The following is an 18,932-nucleotide window of genomic DNA, read 5'->3' on the forward strand; positions in this document are numbered from 1 at the left end:
AAGTGACATGACATTAAGCAAATCTGCTCTCCATTTTATCTCATTGCTGTCAAGGAGAAACAACTGAGATAATGGTGGTTTTTCCTTCTCAACGGGCATGAGAGGTGATACACAACGAAAGAAGGTATAAGTGCAATACAGCCAGGAAACAGCCAAAAGGAACAAGATGTGAAGAGGAAATAGATCCGAATCCAGAGAGGAACTAGAGAGGGCAGAGGGGACAGAGAGAGGGTAATACAGAAGAGAGAGGCAGCTCAAGCGATGTCTCTGCTGAATGTAAAATGAGGTGCTACAGACACCATTTCAAATCACCTCCCTTGGATCTGATCTACCATAACAGGGCAAAGTGAATACTGCCTTTCTATCTATCAGAGAGCAATCAGGCCCATCTTGATTATAGTGTGATGGCTCTGGTGATGCACTCGCCGAAATTGAGAGCAAATTGGACGGGACAAACCAGAACGGACCCAAATGATGTTGTTTTTGCGTGTCAGCGGATGTGTGCTGTGTTCGTGTGGATGTTTACCGTCGTTCAGGTCGTGTAACAGGTTCTCCTGACCAGAAAAGTCCAGTTTGGTGGATATGTTGACAGGGATGGAGACGGATTGACCGGATTTCAGAGGCAGGTGGGACAGAGCGTCCTGCAGGTCCCAGCTCACAAACTCACCGAACAGTTTCTCTGCAATACAGAAAAAAGGGAAATATTGGTGTGCAGCACGTTGGTCAAAGAATGTTAAATACAAAAAATAATTAAATTAAATTAAACTCCAGTTTAAGAAATAAGAAATAGATAATATCTAAAATGGATTTTTGCATTTTATAATCATTGTTTTTCCAGATTATTATTTATTATACTTTCTCTTCTATTACAAGACTTAAAAATAGTTTCAATTTAAAAACGATGCATTTTATTTTATTTTTTAATTTCTTTAAATTATATCTTTTAATATAAAAATAGCTTTAAATAAATTGTCATGCATAATATATTTTCATAGATAGATCTGGACACAAGATTCACATTACTGATTCTTCATGTCTTGCATATGTTTTTATCAATAGCTGCACAATGAGAGTAAACCGGTAAAAGTTAAGGCTCATCCCAGCTCCAGAACCTCTAAAACAAACCAAAAAAACATAAAAACATCTACAAAGGCATAGCATGTACTTGAAAAAAAACGCATATTAATATTACATTTTAGCTTAAGCCTTCTTTTTCACCAAATGAATTTGATGAATTAATATGGAGCCCCTGCAGTACTGCCACCGACCCCCTACTGAAGACCCCTGCTGTATAAGAATCTATTCAATTCATCTAAAAAGTATATATATATATATGTGACTTAAGACTTTCTTTTAGGCTTACTATTTAACCAACTCAAAAATGTACTGGTATTAAATGACTCACCCTGATAAACTACATAAAGTATTTATAATCTGTTGGTGATTCAAACTTTGGAGGAAAAATCCATTACAGAATAATACCACAAATAACATTATGAAAATACTTACACTTACAGTTTTGATTAACACAGTCATTGACATCTGGACAGAGAGAAACGTCTCACTCTCTGCGCAAAAAGTTTCTTATATGTTATTCCTTATATCAAGTGTCTAATGAAGTAGCAACTTCAAAGTCTCAAGTAAAGTCTCACTACTAATCAAAATGCTGACAAACAAATGGAAAGAAATTCATATTAACATTTTATATCTACAATTATTTAAAAACTAAACAAATAAAATGATATTACAATTAAATCATTCCAAAACAAAACTGAAATAATATTAAAACAAAATAAACAAACATAAAAGATAATGTGAATATTATAAAAACAAAACAAACCAACAAACATACATAAAATATTAAATGAACAATATTAAAACAAAATGAACAAACAAAGGATGAAACAAATAATATTAAAACAAAACAAACAAACACAAAAGAGTATGCAAAAAGTATAAAAACTAAATAAACAAATAAAATAATTAATAATAAGCAAATAATATTAAAACAAAACAAGCAAACATAAGAGATGAAGAGAATAATATAAAACAAACAAATAAACAAACATAGAATCGTATGCAAATAATATAACATGAAAACAAATCAACATAAAAGATTGAGTAAATGATATAAAACAAACAAACAAACATAAACGATTAAATGAATAATATAAAAACAAAACAAACAAACATAGATTAAAGGAATAATATAAAAACATAATAAACAGACAAAAGACGAAACAAATAATATTAAAACAAAACAAGCAAACATAAGGGATGAAGAGAATAATTTAAACAAACAAATAAACAAACATTACATATTTTGCAAATAATATAAAAACAAAATAAACAAAAGATTAAATGAATAATACAAAATAAAACAAACATAAAAGATGAAATTAGCATAAAACAAAACAGATTAACTAAATGAAAATAAAATAATAAAATAAATGAATACGAAATAATTCAATTAAATTAAAACAAATAAATTAAAAAAATATAAATATATTTATATTGAGACACAAATGACTGCAGATGAGATGAGAAAATATAGAGTATAGTGGTATTAACTAAAGTACAGTGTCAATAACCACAGTACCTGCACTGGCACTGTACTTATTTAGCTCAGGTTCTGTTCGCAGTGTTTTTCCTAAACTTGCCGCCTAAGGAGAAGCACAGTCGAGAGTTTGATGCTGGTGCGTAACGAGAATCTTACAAACTCGCTCTCTCTGTTCCTCTCCTCGTCTCCTGGTGCGTGTGAAGACACAAGAAACGCCTCTTCAAAGCTTTATTCAGATGCTAAAAGCTCCCAAACCTCGCTGAGGATGAATAATAGACAGAGGCCAAATAACGAAGTCAAATTACTGCTTAACAGCACACGTCTGTGAGCACTTAAACGAGCCGTCTGGCCTACAGACACATGATCCTTTCGAATCAAAGCTTGGATTTTCATTTACACATGAAAGACCGAAGAACGCATGAATTAGGGGCTATATTAGAATAGCAGTCGTCAGAAACTCAACAGGAAAACACTTCATAATCAACCCACTGACTCATATTAACACCTGCCACCTGTTTGTCTGAGGCCGGATGAAGGGTTTGACCAGGTCAAAGTGAACGCTAACAAATCAGATGTGTGTTATGGCATAAACAGACTGAAAGTTACACTCCAGTGTCTATGAGCAGTGGTAAAACTGATCCGTAATGATTCCCACCTCAGGTCTACAAACACAAAACCTTGATTCTAGACACTAAAGAGTCTACTGACTCTTGAAAGTCAGACGCTTGACTCTAAATACGACACGGCCAAGAACCACCCATGAGGAGATTGTGTGATTGACATGCAAATTTAGTTTAAAAAGAATACACATTTAGTTTTTTTAAAAATACAGATGGTTTCACTAGATAAGACACTATTCCTCAGCTGGGATCATGCAGAGCCCTGAAGCCATTCAAGGCCTTTTGAAACTGCATTGATTTGGACCTTGAATGTTTTTCTCAAAAAACTTTTTTTTTTGACTGAAGAAAGAAAGACATGAACATCTTGGATGAGATATCAGGAAATTTTCATTTTGAAGTGAGCAAGTCCTTTATGGTTTTATAATAATAAAGGACTAGAATAAAGATTTTTTTGTTTGTTTTGTTAAACACCTTATTCCGATGTATTAGAATGTATCAGATTCACAATGCGACACAATCAGCATTGTGCTATTATACAAGATGGAAAAATGTAGGCTTACAAGATTTAATTTAAAAAGGATGTGCATTTTGTAGAGATCATGGCACAATTCATGCTTTGCATAATGTATTTAGAGAATCAGGTGCTTAAGCAAATTTAAATAAAGATATATACAATACCATTCAAAAGTCTGGGGTCAGTTTGTTTTTAGTTTTTTATAACTAATACTTTTATTCATCAATGATTCTGAAGGATCATGTGAAGCTGAAAATTCAGCTTTTAATCACAGGAATACATTACATTCTAAAATATATCTTACTATATTATTCTACAATATTACCGTTTTTACTGATTACTAGGTCAAATAAATGCAGCCTTGGTGAGCATTAGAGACTTCCTACAAAAAACATTGAAAATCTTACCACGCCCAAACTTAAAGGTGCACTATGTAGTATTTGTGCAGTAAAATATCCACAAACCACCAGGCCAGTGTTATATATTTTGTTCAGTTTAGTTCTTACAATATCCCAAATGTTTCCAACTATTTGTAAATTGTGAGAAAATTGCGATTTTAACCAAGGAGCTGTGACGTCTGAGGGAGTTGCCTGTCAGTTGCATCATATCTGCGTTACCCTCGGTTTCTGTTTTTTTTTTCTGCAGACACGCTTTTCTCGTAGCTGTGTGAATCAAGCAGCCGCTGAGTAACGTCATAACATCATTTTAAACACACTTAAATGTATCTGATATGATCAACAGAGCTGCTTTACCTCACACTCATAACCGGAAAAGCAGAAATGGCGCCGGCGACTGTGTCCCGTCATAATAAAAGTCCCGCTGTTCTCGAGCCGTGTGTTTGCGTAACAATCGCTCCAGCGGCCTTGCTCAGCTCCTCAACACTCGGTCCTGCTCTGCTTCATACTACAGTAACGTTAATAATCACATCCATGAACATGATTTCTGCCTGAGTCCTGTCCCGATTCTTTTCCACCGGCTGTGAGGTGAAGACCAAACGTCCCAAGATTCTAAGCTCAAACTTGGCATCATCAAACTACGCCTTAGTTTTGAATAGGCGCCCTCTAGCGGATGAAAAAGTTACATAGTATAGCTTCAAATGGTAGCAAATTTAAACATTTTAAATTTAAAAATTACAAAAAACATTGAGAGTACATTTAAATCAAACAACCATTAACACTTTTCACACTGAACTTTTTCTTTCACTGCTTTGCTGCTAAAAATGGCCAAAATACACTACGGGTAAGATTTACTGACAGGGCAAAGCAAAAAAGCGCTGATGGGAGTTGACATTCTGCTCCTGATCTACTGAAGACACGCAAATGAAAGAACAGAGATGCAGCCGCGTCATCTCCATAATGACCAGCACAATCTTAAGTTTAAGACCTGCTTTTTATGAGGTGGTAAATAGTTGCAGAAACACCAGTAAACTGACCAGCGCAAACCTTTCTAAATCACCATACATGATTCATTTAAATACAGATACTCTGCATCTTAAAGGCAAACTCCTTTGTCTGACTATCATCAGACTAAGCTCAATGTTTTAAGATTGAACATCGTCTGGGGAGTCTGCTCTGTATTTTCTTCTGCACAAGAGGCGTGATCAACGAGCATAATTCAAATGACTGTACGCAGTTATAGTCCTTCAACCAATCAGACATCCACAAGAGGCGTGATCAACGGGCATAATTCAAATGACTGTACGCAGTTATAGTCCTTCAACCAATCAGACATCCACAAGAGGCGTAATCAACGGGCATAATTCAAATGACTCTGTACACAGTTACAGTCCTTCAACCAATCAGACATCCACTAGAGGCGTGATCAACTGGCAACGACCCATCGCTTCTCTCATCGTGTTAAACCAACCAATAGCGCGCCAGGTGGATAAGCCAGTCTGTGATTGGTTCCCGCAAAAGTGTAACAGAAGCAGTAGAAATTAATGTACAGGTTTCCAGACTGAGCCGCAGGGAGAAATCAAATCAGGTTTACCCAGTCTAAAAACTTCTACAAATGCATATGCAATAATATCAGCCGCAAAAATAACCCTGTCCACACCTTTCCAGCGCTAATTTATCACTGCATATCTTTAGTAAATCTTGACATTAGTTTTTAATGCCAAAAGATGGTTTGTGCTGGAGCAAGCTGATAGTAAATCTGGTAACAGTTACAACTGACAAGTACACAAAGTAAATATTAAACTGTACTGAACCCATGTTGCTGAATCAATAGTTTTAGCATTTTAATTCTTAGTGTCTTCTCTTCCCTTAGTTATCTATTCTAGCTGTCTCTCGAGAGCCATGATCCTCTCTTCAGAACAACATGGATGGAAATAAACAACCCAGACAGATGTTAAACCCTGTTCCACAACAACGCGCTCCGGGGCCTGTGAGCCGTCATCCTGGAGGGCTTCTTCCTGGCAGCGGTCCTAGACGGATCAGGACAGCAGACTACATCCATCCTGAACGCACACGGCTGCCAACGCTACAATCTGTTTTTAGAGCCTGGGGATCTCAAACCACGGGTTTAACCGTCGAAAGTCTCCACAAAAGGCAAAATTCACAATTAGTATGCGGCTAATGAGGATACAGAACCCGTGGAACAAAGTTAAGAACACAAAAAAATCCAGTGATTTTACTGAGATTTAATTGTGATTTCCCAAACATATTTGCATATAAACAGCCATTTCAGGCGGCATGCTGACAGACCGCTCATGGATCATCTGAAGCATATTGCGCATAATAATAGAGATTTCCAAAAATCATAATCTCAGATTGGCTAGCTTTACATGATTTACGGGAATCTTTTTCAACCACGTTTATCTCCTAATTTATGTGAGTCACCAAAACAGAAAAAAACAGTCACGCTTACTTTCTGTTCCCCAAGCTGCCAAGATGAGAGCTTCAAAGGCCTGGAATCTTTGAAAGGCATTTAATAGTTGAAACTTTCAATAGCAAAAAAAAAAAAAAAGACTGTCTACATGAAACTAATTTTCATATACACTACAGTCTGAAAATAGCCTCTGTGTACAATTAAATTATTCAATATATCAGTTAAATGCCATAAAACTCAAACCCAAAAGCCAGAGGAGGAAGAAAAGGAGAGAGATCCAGAGCTCAAGCTCTCCACACTAATTTGTTGGGGACGCAAATATTCAATAATTCATATTTCTGTGCGAGTGAATGCTAAAAACAGCGCGTAGACGGGCGAGACGGCTTTATAAACAGCTGAGCAGTGACCATAATTCACCACGGTACAGCCGGGCTTGAAACTCTGTTGCTAGGAGACACAGAGTTCTGCTGTCTCATGTGTTAAGCAGAGGTGACAAACAAGACACTGACCAGCACATTTATGGGGAATTTTAACATTTTAACGTTTCAAGTGTGTGAACTGGAAACATACAGTATGGAAAACACTGAAATTCTTTGCACATATTCGTATACACATTTTATTCAACTGGCATTGGAGGCATAAAAACACTGCATACATTGCATATGTATATACTTGTTCTAATGTGTTACACTGTTTATTTAAGTTTATGTTATAATATTTTCTTCTATTACTTTAATGTTTTTATTAATATTTTATGCGCATATATTCCAAAATTTGGCAATATTGTAATCATTACAGTCATGCCAATAAAGCAATTTTACATTTGTATATAAAACTCAGAAAATGCCTCCTGTTAGGCCTTTGAAAGTACATTGACCTGAAAAGTGGTATATATCCCTCTCAATTGTCAGAGTTTGAATCCTGGAGAGTGTGACAGGTGAGATGACATAATCCTTTAGTGATCCTGAAGTACAAGCTGGTGTCTGTCTGACAGAGAGACAGACAGACAGACACACCGATCAGGCATGATATTATGACTGAGAGGTGACGTGAATAACACTGATATTCTCTTCAACATGGCACCTGTTAGTGGGTGGGATATATTAGGCAGCAAGTGAACATTTTGTTCTCAAAGTTGATGTGTAGGAAAAATGGGCATCCGTAAGGATTTGAGCGAGTTTGACAAGGGCCAAATTGTGTTGGCTAGACGACTGGGTCAGAGCATCTCCAAAACTGCAGCTCTTGTGGGCTGTTCCCGGTCTGCAGTGGTCAGTATCTATCACCGGCCACAGGGTCATGGGCAGCCAAGGCTCATTGATGCACGTGTGGAGTGAAGGCTGGCCCGTGTGGTCTGATCAAACAGACGAGCTACTGGAGCTCAAATTGCTCAAGAAGTTAATGCTGGTTCTGACAGAAAGGTGTCAGAATACACAGTGCATCGCAGTTTGTTGCATTTGGGGATGGAGACCAGTCAGGGTGCCCATGCTGACCCGTTCACCACGAAAGCTCCAACGGTGGGCACGTGAGCATCAGAAATGGACCGCGGAGCAATGGAAGAAGGTATTCTGGTCTGATGAATCACGTTTTTCTTTTACATCACACGGATGGCTGGGTGTGTGTGTGTCGCTTACCTGGGGAACACATGGCCCCAAAATGCACTATGGGAAGAAGGCAGGTCGGCAGAGGCAGTGTGATGCTTTGGGCAATGTTCTGCTGGGAAACCTTGGGTCCTGCCATCCATGTGGATGTTACTTTGACACGTACCACCTACCTAAGCATTGTTTCAGACCATGTTCACCCTTTGGAGGAAACAGTATTCCCTGGTGTCTGTGGCCTCTTTCAGCAGGATAATGCTCCTGACACAAAGCAAAAATGGTTCAGGAATGGTTTGAGGAGCACAACAATAAGTTTAAGGTGTTGACTTGGCCTCCAAATTCCCCAGATCTCAATCCAATCGAGCATCTGTGGGATGTGCTGAACAAACAAGTCCGATCCATGGAGGCCGCACCTCGCAACTTTCAGGACTTAAAGGATCTGCTGCTAATATCTTGGTGCCAGATACCACAGCACACCTTCAGGGGTCTAGTGGAGTCTATGTTGATGGTTCAGGGCTGATTTGGCAGCAAAAGGGGGACCAACACAATCATTATTATTATGTCATAATATTATGCCTGGTTGTTGTGGATAGATAGACAGACAGACAGATAGAAAGTAGTGCTCTGCTATCAAATTGATTAATTGCAAATAATCAATAGAGAAGAGAAAAAAAGAGAAAGAGATAACATTAGAAAGAATGATATAAAAGAACAATTAATATAGTGTTAGAATGAGAGGAAGAGAGATAGAACAATAGAACTTTTGAAAGAATGATATCTAGAAAGAACAATAGAACGTTAGAACCAATGAAAAAACAAAAGACTGAAGATAGAATGATAGAACGGAAAGACTGGAATGTCTTCCTGATGTCAGAACTGACTGAATGTTAGAATTATATAAATAACCACTTAATATTATATTCAATGACAGAGAGAATATTTAGAAAAAATGATAGACTGACAGACATAGTTAAAAAAAAAACGTTATGCTTGTTTGCAAATCATTTGATGCAAATGCATACCATTAAAATGATATGATTGATCAACAGTCCTCCAACACACACCAGAACTACAGCCAAATGAAGAACCTGACAGGCTTTAAATAAAGTTCTGGACTGAAACATTTATGGAGACAGCTCTAGGAGTGAAAGATGGAATGAGAGGAGAAGAGAAAAGAAACCCTTACAAACAAAGCAGATTTACCAAACTATTAGCATGCCTCTTCACTGTCAGACGGAGGCAAAACTTTGACATTCGTGCTCAGATCACTTCTCACTATAGGGAGACCTGATATAAAACACAGCAGGAGAGACCCACGGATGATGATCATAATCCTCCTACAGCATGAAGAAATCATTATTACTCTCACACACACACACACACACACACACACACACACACACACACACACACACACACACACACACACACACACACACACACACACACACACACACACACACACACACACACACACACACACACACACACACACACACACACACACACACACACAGCCTTTATCTGCCGTACTCTCCCAGCATCAGAAATACTCCACAGGTTCCAGCACTCCACTCCTCCTCTTCCCATTCATCTTCCTCTCCAAACACGTCTGAAATTAATTCAGCCCAAGCCACTTCCACAGATAATTTCAGTTTAAGGTATAAACTTTATAATACATATCAGCTTAAAGTGTGAAAATCTCAGATTGGATTGCCATGACAATGTTTGCCATTTAAAATGGATGCTGCAAGATTAGTGTTAATATTTATGCTTCTCATGACTGGCAGTTTAAAATCACACCGTTTGTTCAGCCACAAATATAAACACACATCCAATCTGCAATTAAAAGAGAAAGAATACAATTCTCAATAAAACTGCAGAAAATGTAAAGAATTCAGAGGGAACTGTGTTGACTTTGGTCTATCAAGATGCAAAAAAAACGAATCATAATTTACTCAAAACATTTGCCGGCTGTTTCAAAGACACAAAGGACAATCCTGAAAACTTTGATCAATTCAGTGACTATTTTTGTGCCATTTTTATTTTATTTTTTATTTTACAATGGAAAAAAAGGGAAAAAACAAAACATATGATCTGTGAATGTACTTTAGTTGTATAAATATAAAAAAAATTAAACATAAAAATATATATTAAAGTATCATTAATAATAATGATCAAATTAATAATAATAATAATAATAATAATAATAATAATAATAATAATGTTTTAGTCCTAGTAATAGCTAAAAAATATAATAGTTTTATTTCTAGTAATATTTTAATAATAATAATAATAATAATAATAATAATAATAATAATAATAATAATAATGTTTTAGTCCTAGTAATATCTAAAAAATATAATAATAGTTTCAAGTAATATTTTAATAATAATAATAATAATAATAATAATAATAATAATAATAATAATAATAATAATAATAATAATAATAATAAAGTAACATTTTACAATAAGGTTCAATTTGTTAACATTATTTAATTCAGCTAATGTTAATTTCAGCATTTACTAATACGATACATTTAAAAGTGTATTATTATTATTTAAAATATCACTTTAAATAATACATTATTATTATTATTATTATTATTATTATTATTATTATTATTATTAACACTTTACAATAAGGTTTCATTAGTTAATGTTAGTTTTTAATGTATCTAGTAATATTTAAAAAATAATAAAATACTGAAATGTTCACATTATATTAATTATATTAAAAATGACATGCAGATGCAACATTTCAGCAATTAAGTATATAAAACTCTAATATTTCATTGGAGGAGAAACATACAGACATACAAATGTCTAGCCCACAACATCCACTATCTACCTAAAAAAACATAAATCCAAAAATTCAACAACCAAAAATAAAATGCAAATCCAGAGTCATGCTGTGAGTGCGAGTGAAAGCAACAGCCTCCTTCATTTGATCATCTCCCACTGTATCGGAAAGAACTCCTCTCCGGTCTGGATAAAAAACACACACACACACACACAGCGGACAAATCTAGAGCCCTGAGCTGAAGGTGCGTCTGCTTGGTTAGACAGTGAAAGGTCACCGCTTCAGCCAAGAGATTCTCACGCAGAGCCGGACACAGTTTCACGTGCTGTCTGTGATCTGTACAACATCTATATCGGCTGCACTCGTTCTCACACATACAAATGCAAAGTTGTTAACTACATTTTTTTAAGTGAATGTGAGTGAGGTTTGCCTCTGCAAAATTCACCAACACAATTTCTAAACAGTTCAACTGGTTCCGAGTTCTTGCTGTTGCTATGGTTTTCCACATGGTTGCTAGGGTGTTCTGTGTGGTTTCCAGACTTTGTCATCTCTAGCTAAATTACCTCTTACAATTTAAATCAGTATTTTTTTTCTCCACCAGTTAAAAGTCACAAGTCTATAATCAAGTCTAATCAGAATTCGTTTATACTTGGCGTGATGGTTTTATCAAATGGCCTTTAGTTATTAAACAGTTTCATTGCCTGATCTTGCACCATATGTTATACATGGCAAATGTCACTGTCAAAGGGAAAAGCATCATCACTAACTTAAAAAAAAAACTCTGACAGCTGATGTAATCTGGCATCCATCAATCACAGCGTGATATCAAACAGACCGTGACTACCAAGGTCATAAATTATACATCTATATAAAAAAAAACAGAAAAAAAAACAGAAACAGCCAGACCTGCACTGACTGTCATCTGGAGCCAGAAAGAAAGGTGGAATGCCTATCTATCTATCTATCTATCTATCTATCTATCTATCTATCTATCTATCTATCTATCTATCTATCTATCTATCTATCTATCTATCTATCTATCTATCTATCTATCTATCTATCTGTCTGTCTGTCTGTCTGTCTGTCTGTCTGTCTGTCTGTCTGTCTGTCTGTCTGTCTGTCTGTCTGTCTGTCTGTCTGTCTGTCTGTCTGTCTATCTATCTATCTATCTATCTATCTATCTATCTATCTGTCTGACTGTCTGTCTGTCTGTCTGTAGGTCTGTCTGTCTATCCGTCTGTCCGTCCGTCCGTCCGTCCGTCCGTCCGTCCGTCCGTCCGTCCGTCCGTCCGTCCGTCCGTCCGTCCGTCCGTCCGTCCGTCCGTCCGTCCGTCTGTCCGTCTGTGTCTGTCTGTCTGTCCGTCTGTGTCTGTCTGTCTGTCCGTCTGTCCGGCTGTCTGTCTGTCCGTCCGTCCGTCCGTCTGTCCGTCCGTCCGTCTGTCTGTCTGTCAGTCTGTGTGTCTGTCTGTCCGTCCGTCCGTCTGTCTGTCTGTCTGTGTCTGTTGGTCTGTCTGTCCGTCTGTCTGTCTGTCTGTCCGTCCGTCCGTCCGTCTGTCTGTCTGTGTCTGTTGGTCTGTCTGTCAGTCTGTCTATCTTTCTGTTGGTCTGTCTGTCTGTCTGTCTGTCTGTCTGTCTGTCTGTCTGTCTGTCTGTCCGTCCTATAGACATTATAACTACAAGATTTGTTAGAATCTGTTTAAAGTAGTATAAGGTTGCCATAACATTTTTTAGATGTATTAACCTAAAAGTATATTTGTAACATTTGCCCACTGGCATCTCTGCCCTCTGTTGGCTGAGGGAGAAACTATAGTGTGCAAGCGTGCATGTGTTTGTACACAGATGTCTCATCAGAGCACTCTCTGCTCATATTTTATTCATTGTTTGCTTGTGCGGGCTACAGGAGACCATGCTGCAGAAGAGCCAAAACAACCGCTGTGTGTGTGTGTGAGAGAGAAAGTGTTTCAAAGGTGCTGCAGCCAACACCCACCAATCTAAACCCAACGGCTCAGTCTGTGTAAGATTCGAAGTTCATTGTGACCTTGGATGCTCCTCCTGGGCCTCCGTCCTTTTGTAAGGACATGCTGCCATCTGCTCTTTCTACATCCATCCCTGTCCTTTATCCAAAACCACCCACAAACAACAGAAATCCAAATCCTCTCCATCCAGAACCTCAAGCGTCTCGGGACACCAACACAATCTTTCCAAGAATTCCAAAAGCCTTGTGCAAATATTCAAGATCTTCACTGTATGATTGAAAATCTGAAGTTCTCCTGGGAAGTTTAGACTTTGCAAATAAATATGACATGTTGGACATCATTTATCATGTTTTATTTCTCTTTTTCGCTTCCAGCTAAGACATGAAGCTTTTGGTCTCAAAATTAAGGTGTAGAAGTTTAGGTTAAGGTGTATTAGGTGTAGAATCAATGCTTTATCACTGGATTCCATTACTGTGCTGCCACAGAACAACATTAACTCTTATAGGCCTGAGCCCGTTTGGGGCTCTTTAGAAGTTCTGACGAGATCTGACATTTGTGCTTTTTTCAGTTGCTTATAAATATTTTAATGGCAAAAGTGTCATTACACTGTATTCGTCATAAACTGGGCTACCATAATATGTGACAAATAATGTACATGCTTGTATTTTTGAGAGAATAACGTGTAAGTCACTGAATTAAAGGGTTAGTTCACCCAAAAAAGGAAACTGATGTCATTAATGACTCACCCTAATGTCGTTCCACACCCGTAAGACCTCGGTTCATCATCAGAACGCAGTTTAAATGATTTTATATTTAGTCTGAGAGCGTATGCAAGTGTATGCACACTATACTGTCCATGTCCAGAAAGGGAATAAAAACATCATCACAGTAGTCCATATGTGACATCAGTTGGTTAATTAGAATCTCTTCAAGCATTGGAAATACATTTGGGTCCAAAAATAACAAAAATGATGACTTTATTCAGCATTGTCTTCTCTTCCGCGTTTGTTTTCAAACATCAAATAAAGATTAAAACGGTTCATGAATCAGTGAATCGATCAATGAATCAGATCGCCAATGTCATGCGATTTCAGCAGTTTGGCAGTTTGACACACGATCCGAATCATTGATCGATTCACTGGTTCATGACCAAAATGTATTTTCCGATTTTATCTTCTTCTTCTATGTCTTCCAGTGTGCATGCAGTTGAGTTATGTTGACAACTATGCGTCGCTCCGTTGCTCTGACTGGTTGTAGGTCTATCCAATTGATGTCTTTCCTGGTTTCGGTTGAAACATGCCCCATAATTATAGCCCAAAGGAGCAGTATCAGACTCATATTCGGACTAGAATTGAGTATGACGACATCAGGCTACTATTTTATAGTCATCTCACTAAAAAAGAAGGTGATTGACTAAGATATCAGACACAATGTCGTCATCATAAAACGAAGAACTGAAACCTCTGTAAAATAACTTTCATTGGTCTGGGAGAGTAAAGCATGCAGTACCAGAAAATATCAGGGGTGACATTTAAAACACAGACGTCACTGATTCAGTGGACATTCAGTGTGACGTATTCATGTGGTAAAAATAACCTGAATAGATGGAAAAGTGTAAAATACACTTCACACACTTCATTTCGCAAAGGTTCCACACCTCAGGGTCACAAAAAGATATCCTGAGTTGTGACTTTGATGGCCTCTGTCAATCCGGCTAAGATTATGAAAGCACAGAGACCACAACAACAATAAGAGCAGCGAGAGCTTTTTATCCTAACACTGGCTCTGTACTCGTGTATTACAGTACCGCTGGGTAATTAGAGGCCCTAATTGGACCATCCACTGCTACATGCTGGTTGAGCCCCTGAAGGCAATGCGTGCATCGCGCAGAAGAGTTATTACAAGCAAATCTGTGTATGCACATGGATGGAGAGAGGACAAAAAGCTCCCCGGGCCTTTCTGGAATCCTTTCAGAGTCTTTTGAAACGCTCCAGAGTCTTCTAAAGCCTTTGCGAAGCGTTGTACCATTTCTGTAGTGCATTGTGGAGCGGTGTAGCGGTTAGAGGATTAGTTTAGGCAACAATGAAAACTCTCATTCGGGCATGCACATATTGACACTTTGCATATTGCAATTAGCGATTAGACATGCGAGAACCAGTAATGTCGAGCTTGACACAATGGGAAGAGAGCTAAGGGACTTAAATTGTATGTAAATGTAGCTTAAATTACAACATTTTAATTCTTGTTTGGTATTAAAGCTGGTAACAGGTGGTATTTGCGCTCTTGAGGAAGACATTTAACCGCAGGCTATGTGAAAGTCCTGACTGTGTGCTGATGTCATAGACTGTAAAAAAATATGGACGACGCGTCTTCGCTACGTTTAACTGAAGAAAAGTGTCGCTAAAACCAAACTAAAACCAAACTTATTTTTAAAAAAACGGACAGTTGAAATGAAATTGTGATAAAAACATCCTAAAATTACAGAAGCCATCTTCGGGAAAGTATTATTTGATATGTAATTTGATTGTTTAGTTTGCATCCATTAGACATCAGGAGGGGCGGAGTTATGAGCTATCCTGGGACCGACCACCCGGGGGGCGATCGAGACTTCTGATATATACAGATTCTACAATTCCTCTGAAACGTAAGAACTTTAGAGATCCTTAAAACATTAGTCAGCATCTTGACGCTGCAGAGAATTTAGGCTAGCCAGAATAGTAGTGGCGTTTAAGCTAACTGAAGCGTCAGGCAATCTGTTTTAATTAAGAGTGCTGGCAGGAGCTACAGGGGCATGCGGCGTTCAAAGCTTCCTTCAGCCCTCAGAGGGGTGCCGTCTGATCTACTGCCTTCATCATGACCCAGCATTTCACCAGGGGAATGCAGAGCAGAAGTGAACGTACAACCTGGGTCACGTCTGAAGAATTTGTGGTGGTCAGAATGAGGTCCAATCGGAAATGGATGATCCCACAAAAAAGACCAATGTAAAACATACACAAAGGGTTGAAGACAAAAGAAATAAAGGACAGACTATTTCACACACACATCTAAAAAGGGGAGAATATTTTTGCACTTCTGTTCAAAACTTTGGGGTTGACAAGATTTTAATGTTTTTTTTTAATTTATTTGATCAAAAACAGTAAAAGCAGTAATACTGTCAAATATTATTGTAATTTAAATTTGAATATATACGTCACATGATCATAATCGTTCTAATATGATGATTTTGCTGCTCAAGAAACATTTCTGATTATTATCAACGTTGAAAACATTTGTGCTGTTAAAAGAAACCATGACGCATTTTATTATTTTTATCAACAACGTTAAAAACAAGAACTTACACTGCTGTATCAAAGAGTTTGAGTCTTAAATCAAGCTCATGCATAGTCTGTGTCTATATATATTTTTTATGTTAGTAAACTCTTACAAAGGTACATTGCTGAGAACGGCACTAATGTATGGCACAAAGGTTTGCTAAGGCAGCATATTTCTCAGAGTGTGGGTATCTGCAAGTTGGTATAATGGGCATGACAAAAGGTAGGGGTGTGACAAAAGGTCTTTAATTTGATTGGATGTCATGTATTTGACCTTTTACAGCAGTTTGCCTGTTGTAAATCCAAGCTTAGTTTAAATGATATTTTAAGGTGGGGTAGAATTAAATTTGGGGCAAAACTCAGCAATTTTGTTTGTGTACCCTCTCTGTCCCCTCAAGTACCCTTAGGATGTGCACAACAGTTTTCGGAACCACTACCACTGAAAAGTGGGGATTTAAATAATGACATCAAAGATTATTTATGTAAGCAGTACTTTTCTTGGGTTATCTTTTTAAAAAGTGGCCCCATTTTTTTCACCCATTTAGATTTTAATATTCCTTTTTGTCCCTCTTTTACACTACCACCTGTCCACTGCTTTATAAGTCCATCTTTTTGAGATCTGAGTTGTAAAAGACCAGTGTTGAAACAGTCTATGGCTAAAACAAGATTGATGCATTATGAAACAACATGAATTAACAATGATATAAAGTAATATTACTTTAAATTTACATTAACCTAGGTTAATAAATGCATACATAAAATGTGCATGAATATATACTTATCTATACTGGATGGATGGATGGATGGATGGATGGATGGATGGATGGATGGATGGATGGATGGATGGATGGATGGATGGATGGATGGATGGATGGATGGATGGATGGATGGATGGATGGATGGATGGATGGATGGATGGATGGATGGATGGACGGACGGACGGATGGGATTTGGATGCATGGATGGATAATGGATGATGGATGAATTGGATTTGGATGCATGGATGGATTGTATGGATGGATTGGATTGGATTGGATTGGATTGGATTGTATGGATGGATGGATGGATGGATGGATGGATGGATGGATGGATGGATGGATGGATGGATGGATGGATGGATGGATGGATGGATGGATGGATGACATGGATGGATGGATGGATGGATGGATGGATGGATGGATGGATGGATGGATGCATTGGATTTGGATGCATGGATGAATGGATTGGATTGTATGAATGGATGGATGGATGGATGGATGGATGGATGGATGGATGGATGGATGGATGGATGGATGGATTGGATTGGATTGGATTGGATTGGATGGATGGATGGATGGATGGATGGATGGATGGATGGATGGATGGATGGATGGATGGATGGATGGATGGATGGATGGATGGATGGATGGATGGATGGATGGATGGATGGATTGGATTGGATTGGATTGGATTGGATTGGATTGTATGAATGGATGGATGGATGGATGGATGGATGGATCGATGGATGGATGGATGGATGGATGGATGGATGGATGGATGGATGGATGGACTGGATTGGATTGGATTGGAATAGATGGATAAAGATACCCATTATCCCAATGCATTAATGAATGTTAACTGACTGAAATTGTGAAGCGTTACTGTGCATGTTGCCTGACTTAAAAAAAAAAAGTTAAATCTGAAAAAGTAGGACACGTTAAGATGACGCTACACACATACCACAAGAAGACAGCGAAGCTGACATCAACAGGAAACAAGAACACAAGGAGCTACCAAAAGGAAGAAGAACTGCACAGCAGCTCATGAACCATAAATCAGCACATGTGATTTGACCGAGTGACAGTACGCCAATCATAACGGGGACAGCTAAAAAAGGAAGTGAAGAGAACGTCCTTGTGTCTCCGCCGGACTGGAATGAACTTCAGTCAAGCTGCATCACATCACATCACACTGAAGATAAGTTCGTCAGAGAGAGAGAGACTGCATGCTGAGCTCATAGAAGATAAAGTTTGACAGTGGGATTTATGATTGCGTCCCGAGCTGTTTTGATACACGCAGGGAGACAGGACAATGTAGAAAGCTAAATCAGGTCATGAGTTTTGAGGCCAAGACTCAGTCGAAACAGGAAAACTCCAGCCGAAGTAATTACTGAAGTTAACTAACAAAAGGAAATGTTGGTGCAATCCTCAAAAAAGACGGAGGAAAATGTTTTCTTCCAACATCACAAAGACCTGAGAAATTCATTTTTCATTTGGAACATGCTGTCAGGGGTGAAATATAGCAGCAGGCAGCGCTGCATATGGGTGCAGGTATGGAGGTTTCTGTATCAGGTGCATAAATAAAGACTGCTGTGGGCGGCACAGGATGCGGTCCATCCCCATATCTCATTCCTCAGCTTTCTCTTCAGTCATATTCAATGTCAAATACAACGCCAGTTTCTGGCTCTACCTGCAATGGGGAAAAGCGAATGTGTGTGTGTGTGTGTGTGTGTGTGTGTGTGTGTGTGTGTGTGTGTGTGTGTGTGTGTGTGTGCGTGTGCGTGTGCGTGTGCGTGTGCGTGTGCGTGTGTGTTCCTTTGCCTTCAGGCTGCCTGAAAAACAAGCTTGGGTTGCAGCTGAGCGCCCAAGTACCTGTAGAGACTCACTAGAGGATGGAGAAGCAAGAGAGAAGGAGAGAAAGAAAGAAATGTGGTAAAGACATGTCCAGAAGCTGCCGAGTTTGA

General features: G+C 38.1%; 1 protein-coding gene across 2 annotated transcripts in view; it reads right to left on the reverse strand.

Moving 5' to 3' along the window:
- Nucleotides 1-18,932, reverse strand: part of trappc9 (trafficking protein particle complex subunit 9) — a 288,563-nt gene that overhangs the window by 155,988 nt on the left and 113,643 nt on the right. For both annotated transcript variants that reach the window (XM_067426626.1, XM_067426625.1), the window contains one exon: nucleotides 527-679. In XM_067426626.1, coding sequence (XP_067282727.1) covers nucleotides 527-679 — 153 coding nt within the window. The remainder of the gene's footprint in view (nucleotides 1-526; nucleotides 680-18,932) is intronic.

The sequence above is a fragment of the Pseudorasbora parva genome, chromosome 19 (genome assembly GCF_024679245.1).
Source record: "Pseudorasbora parva isolate DD20220531a chromosome 19, ASM2467924v1, whole genome shotgun sequence".
Lineage (NCBI taxonomy): Eukaryota > Metazoa > Chordata > Actinopteri > Cypriniformes > Gobionidae > Pseudorasbora > Pseudorasbora parva.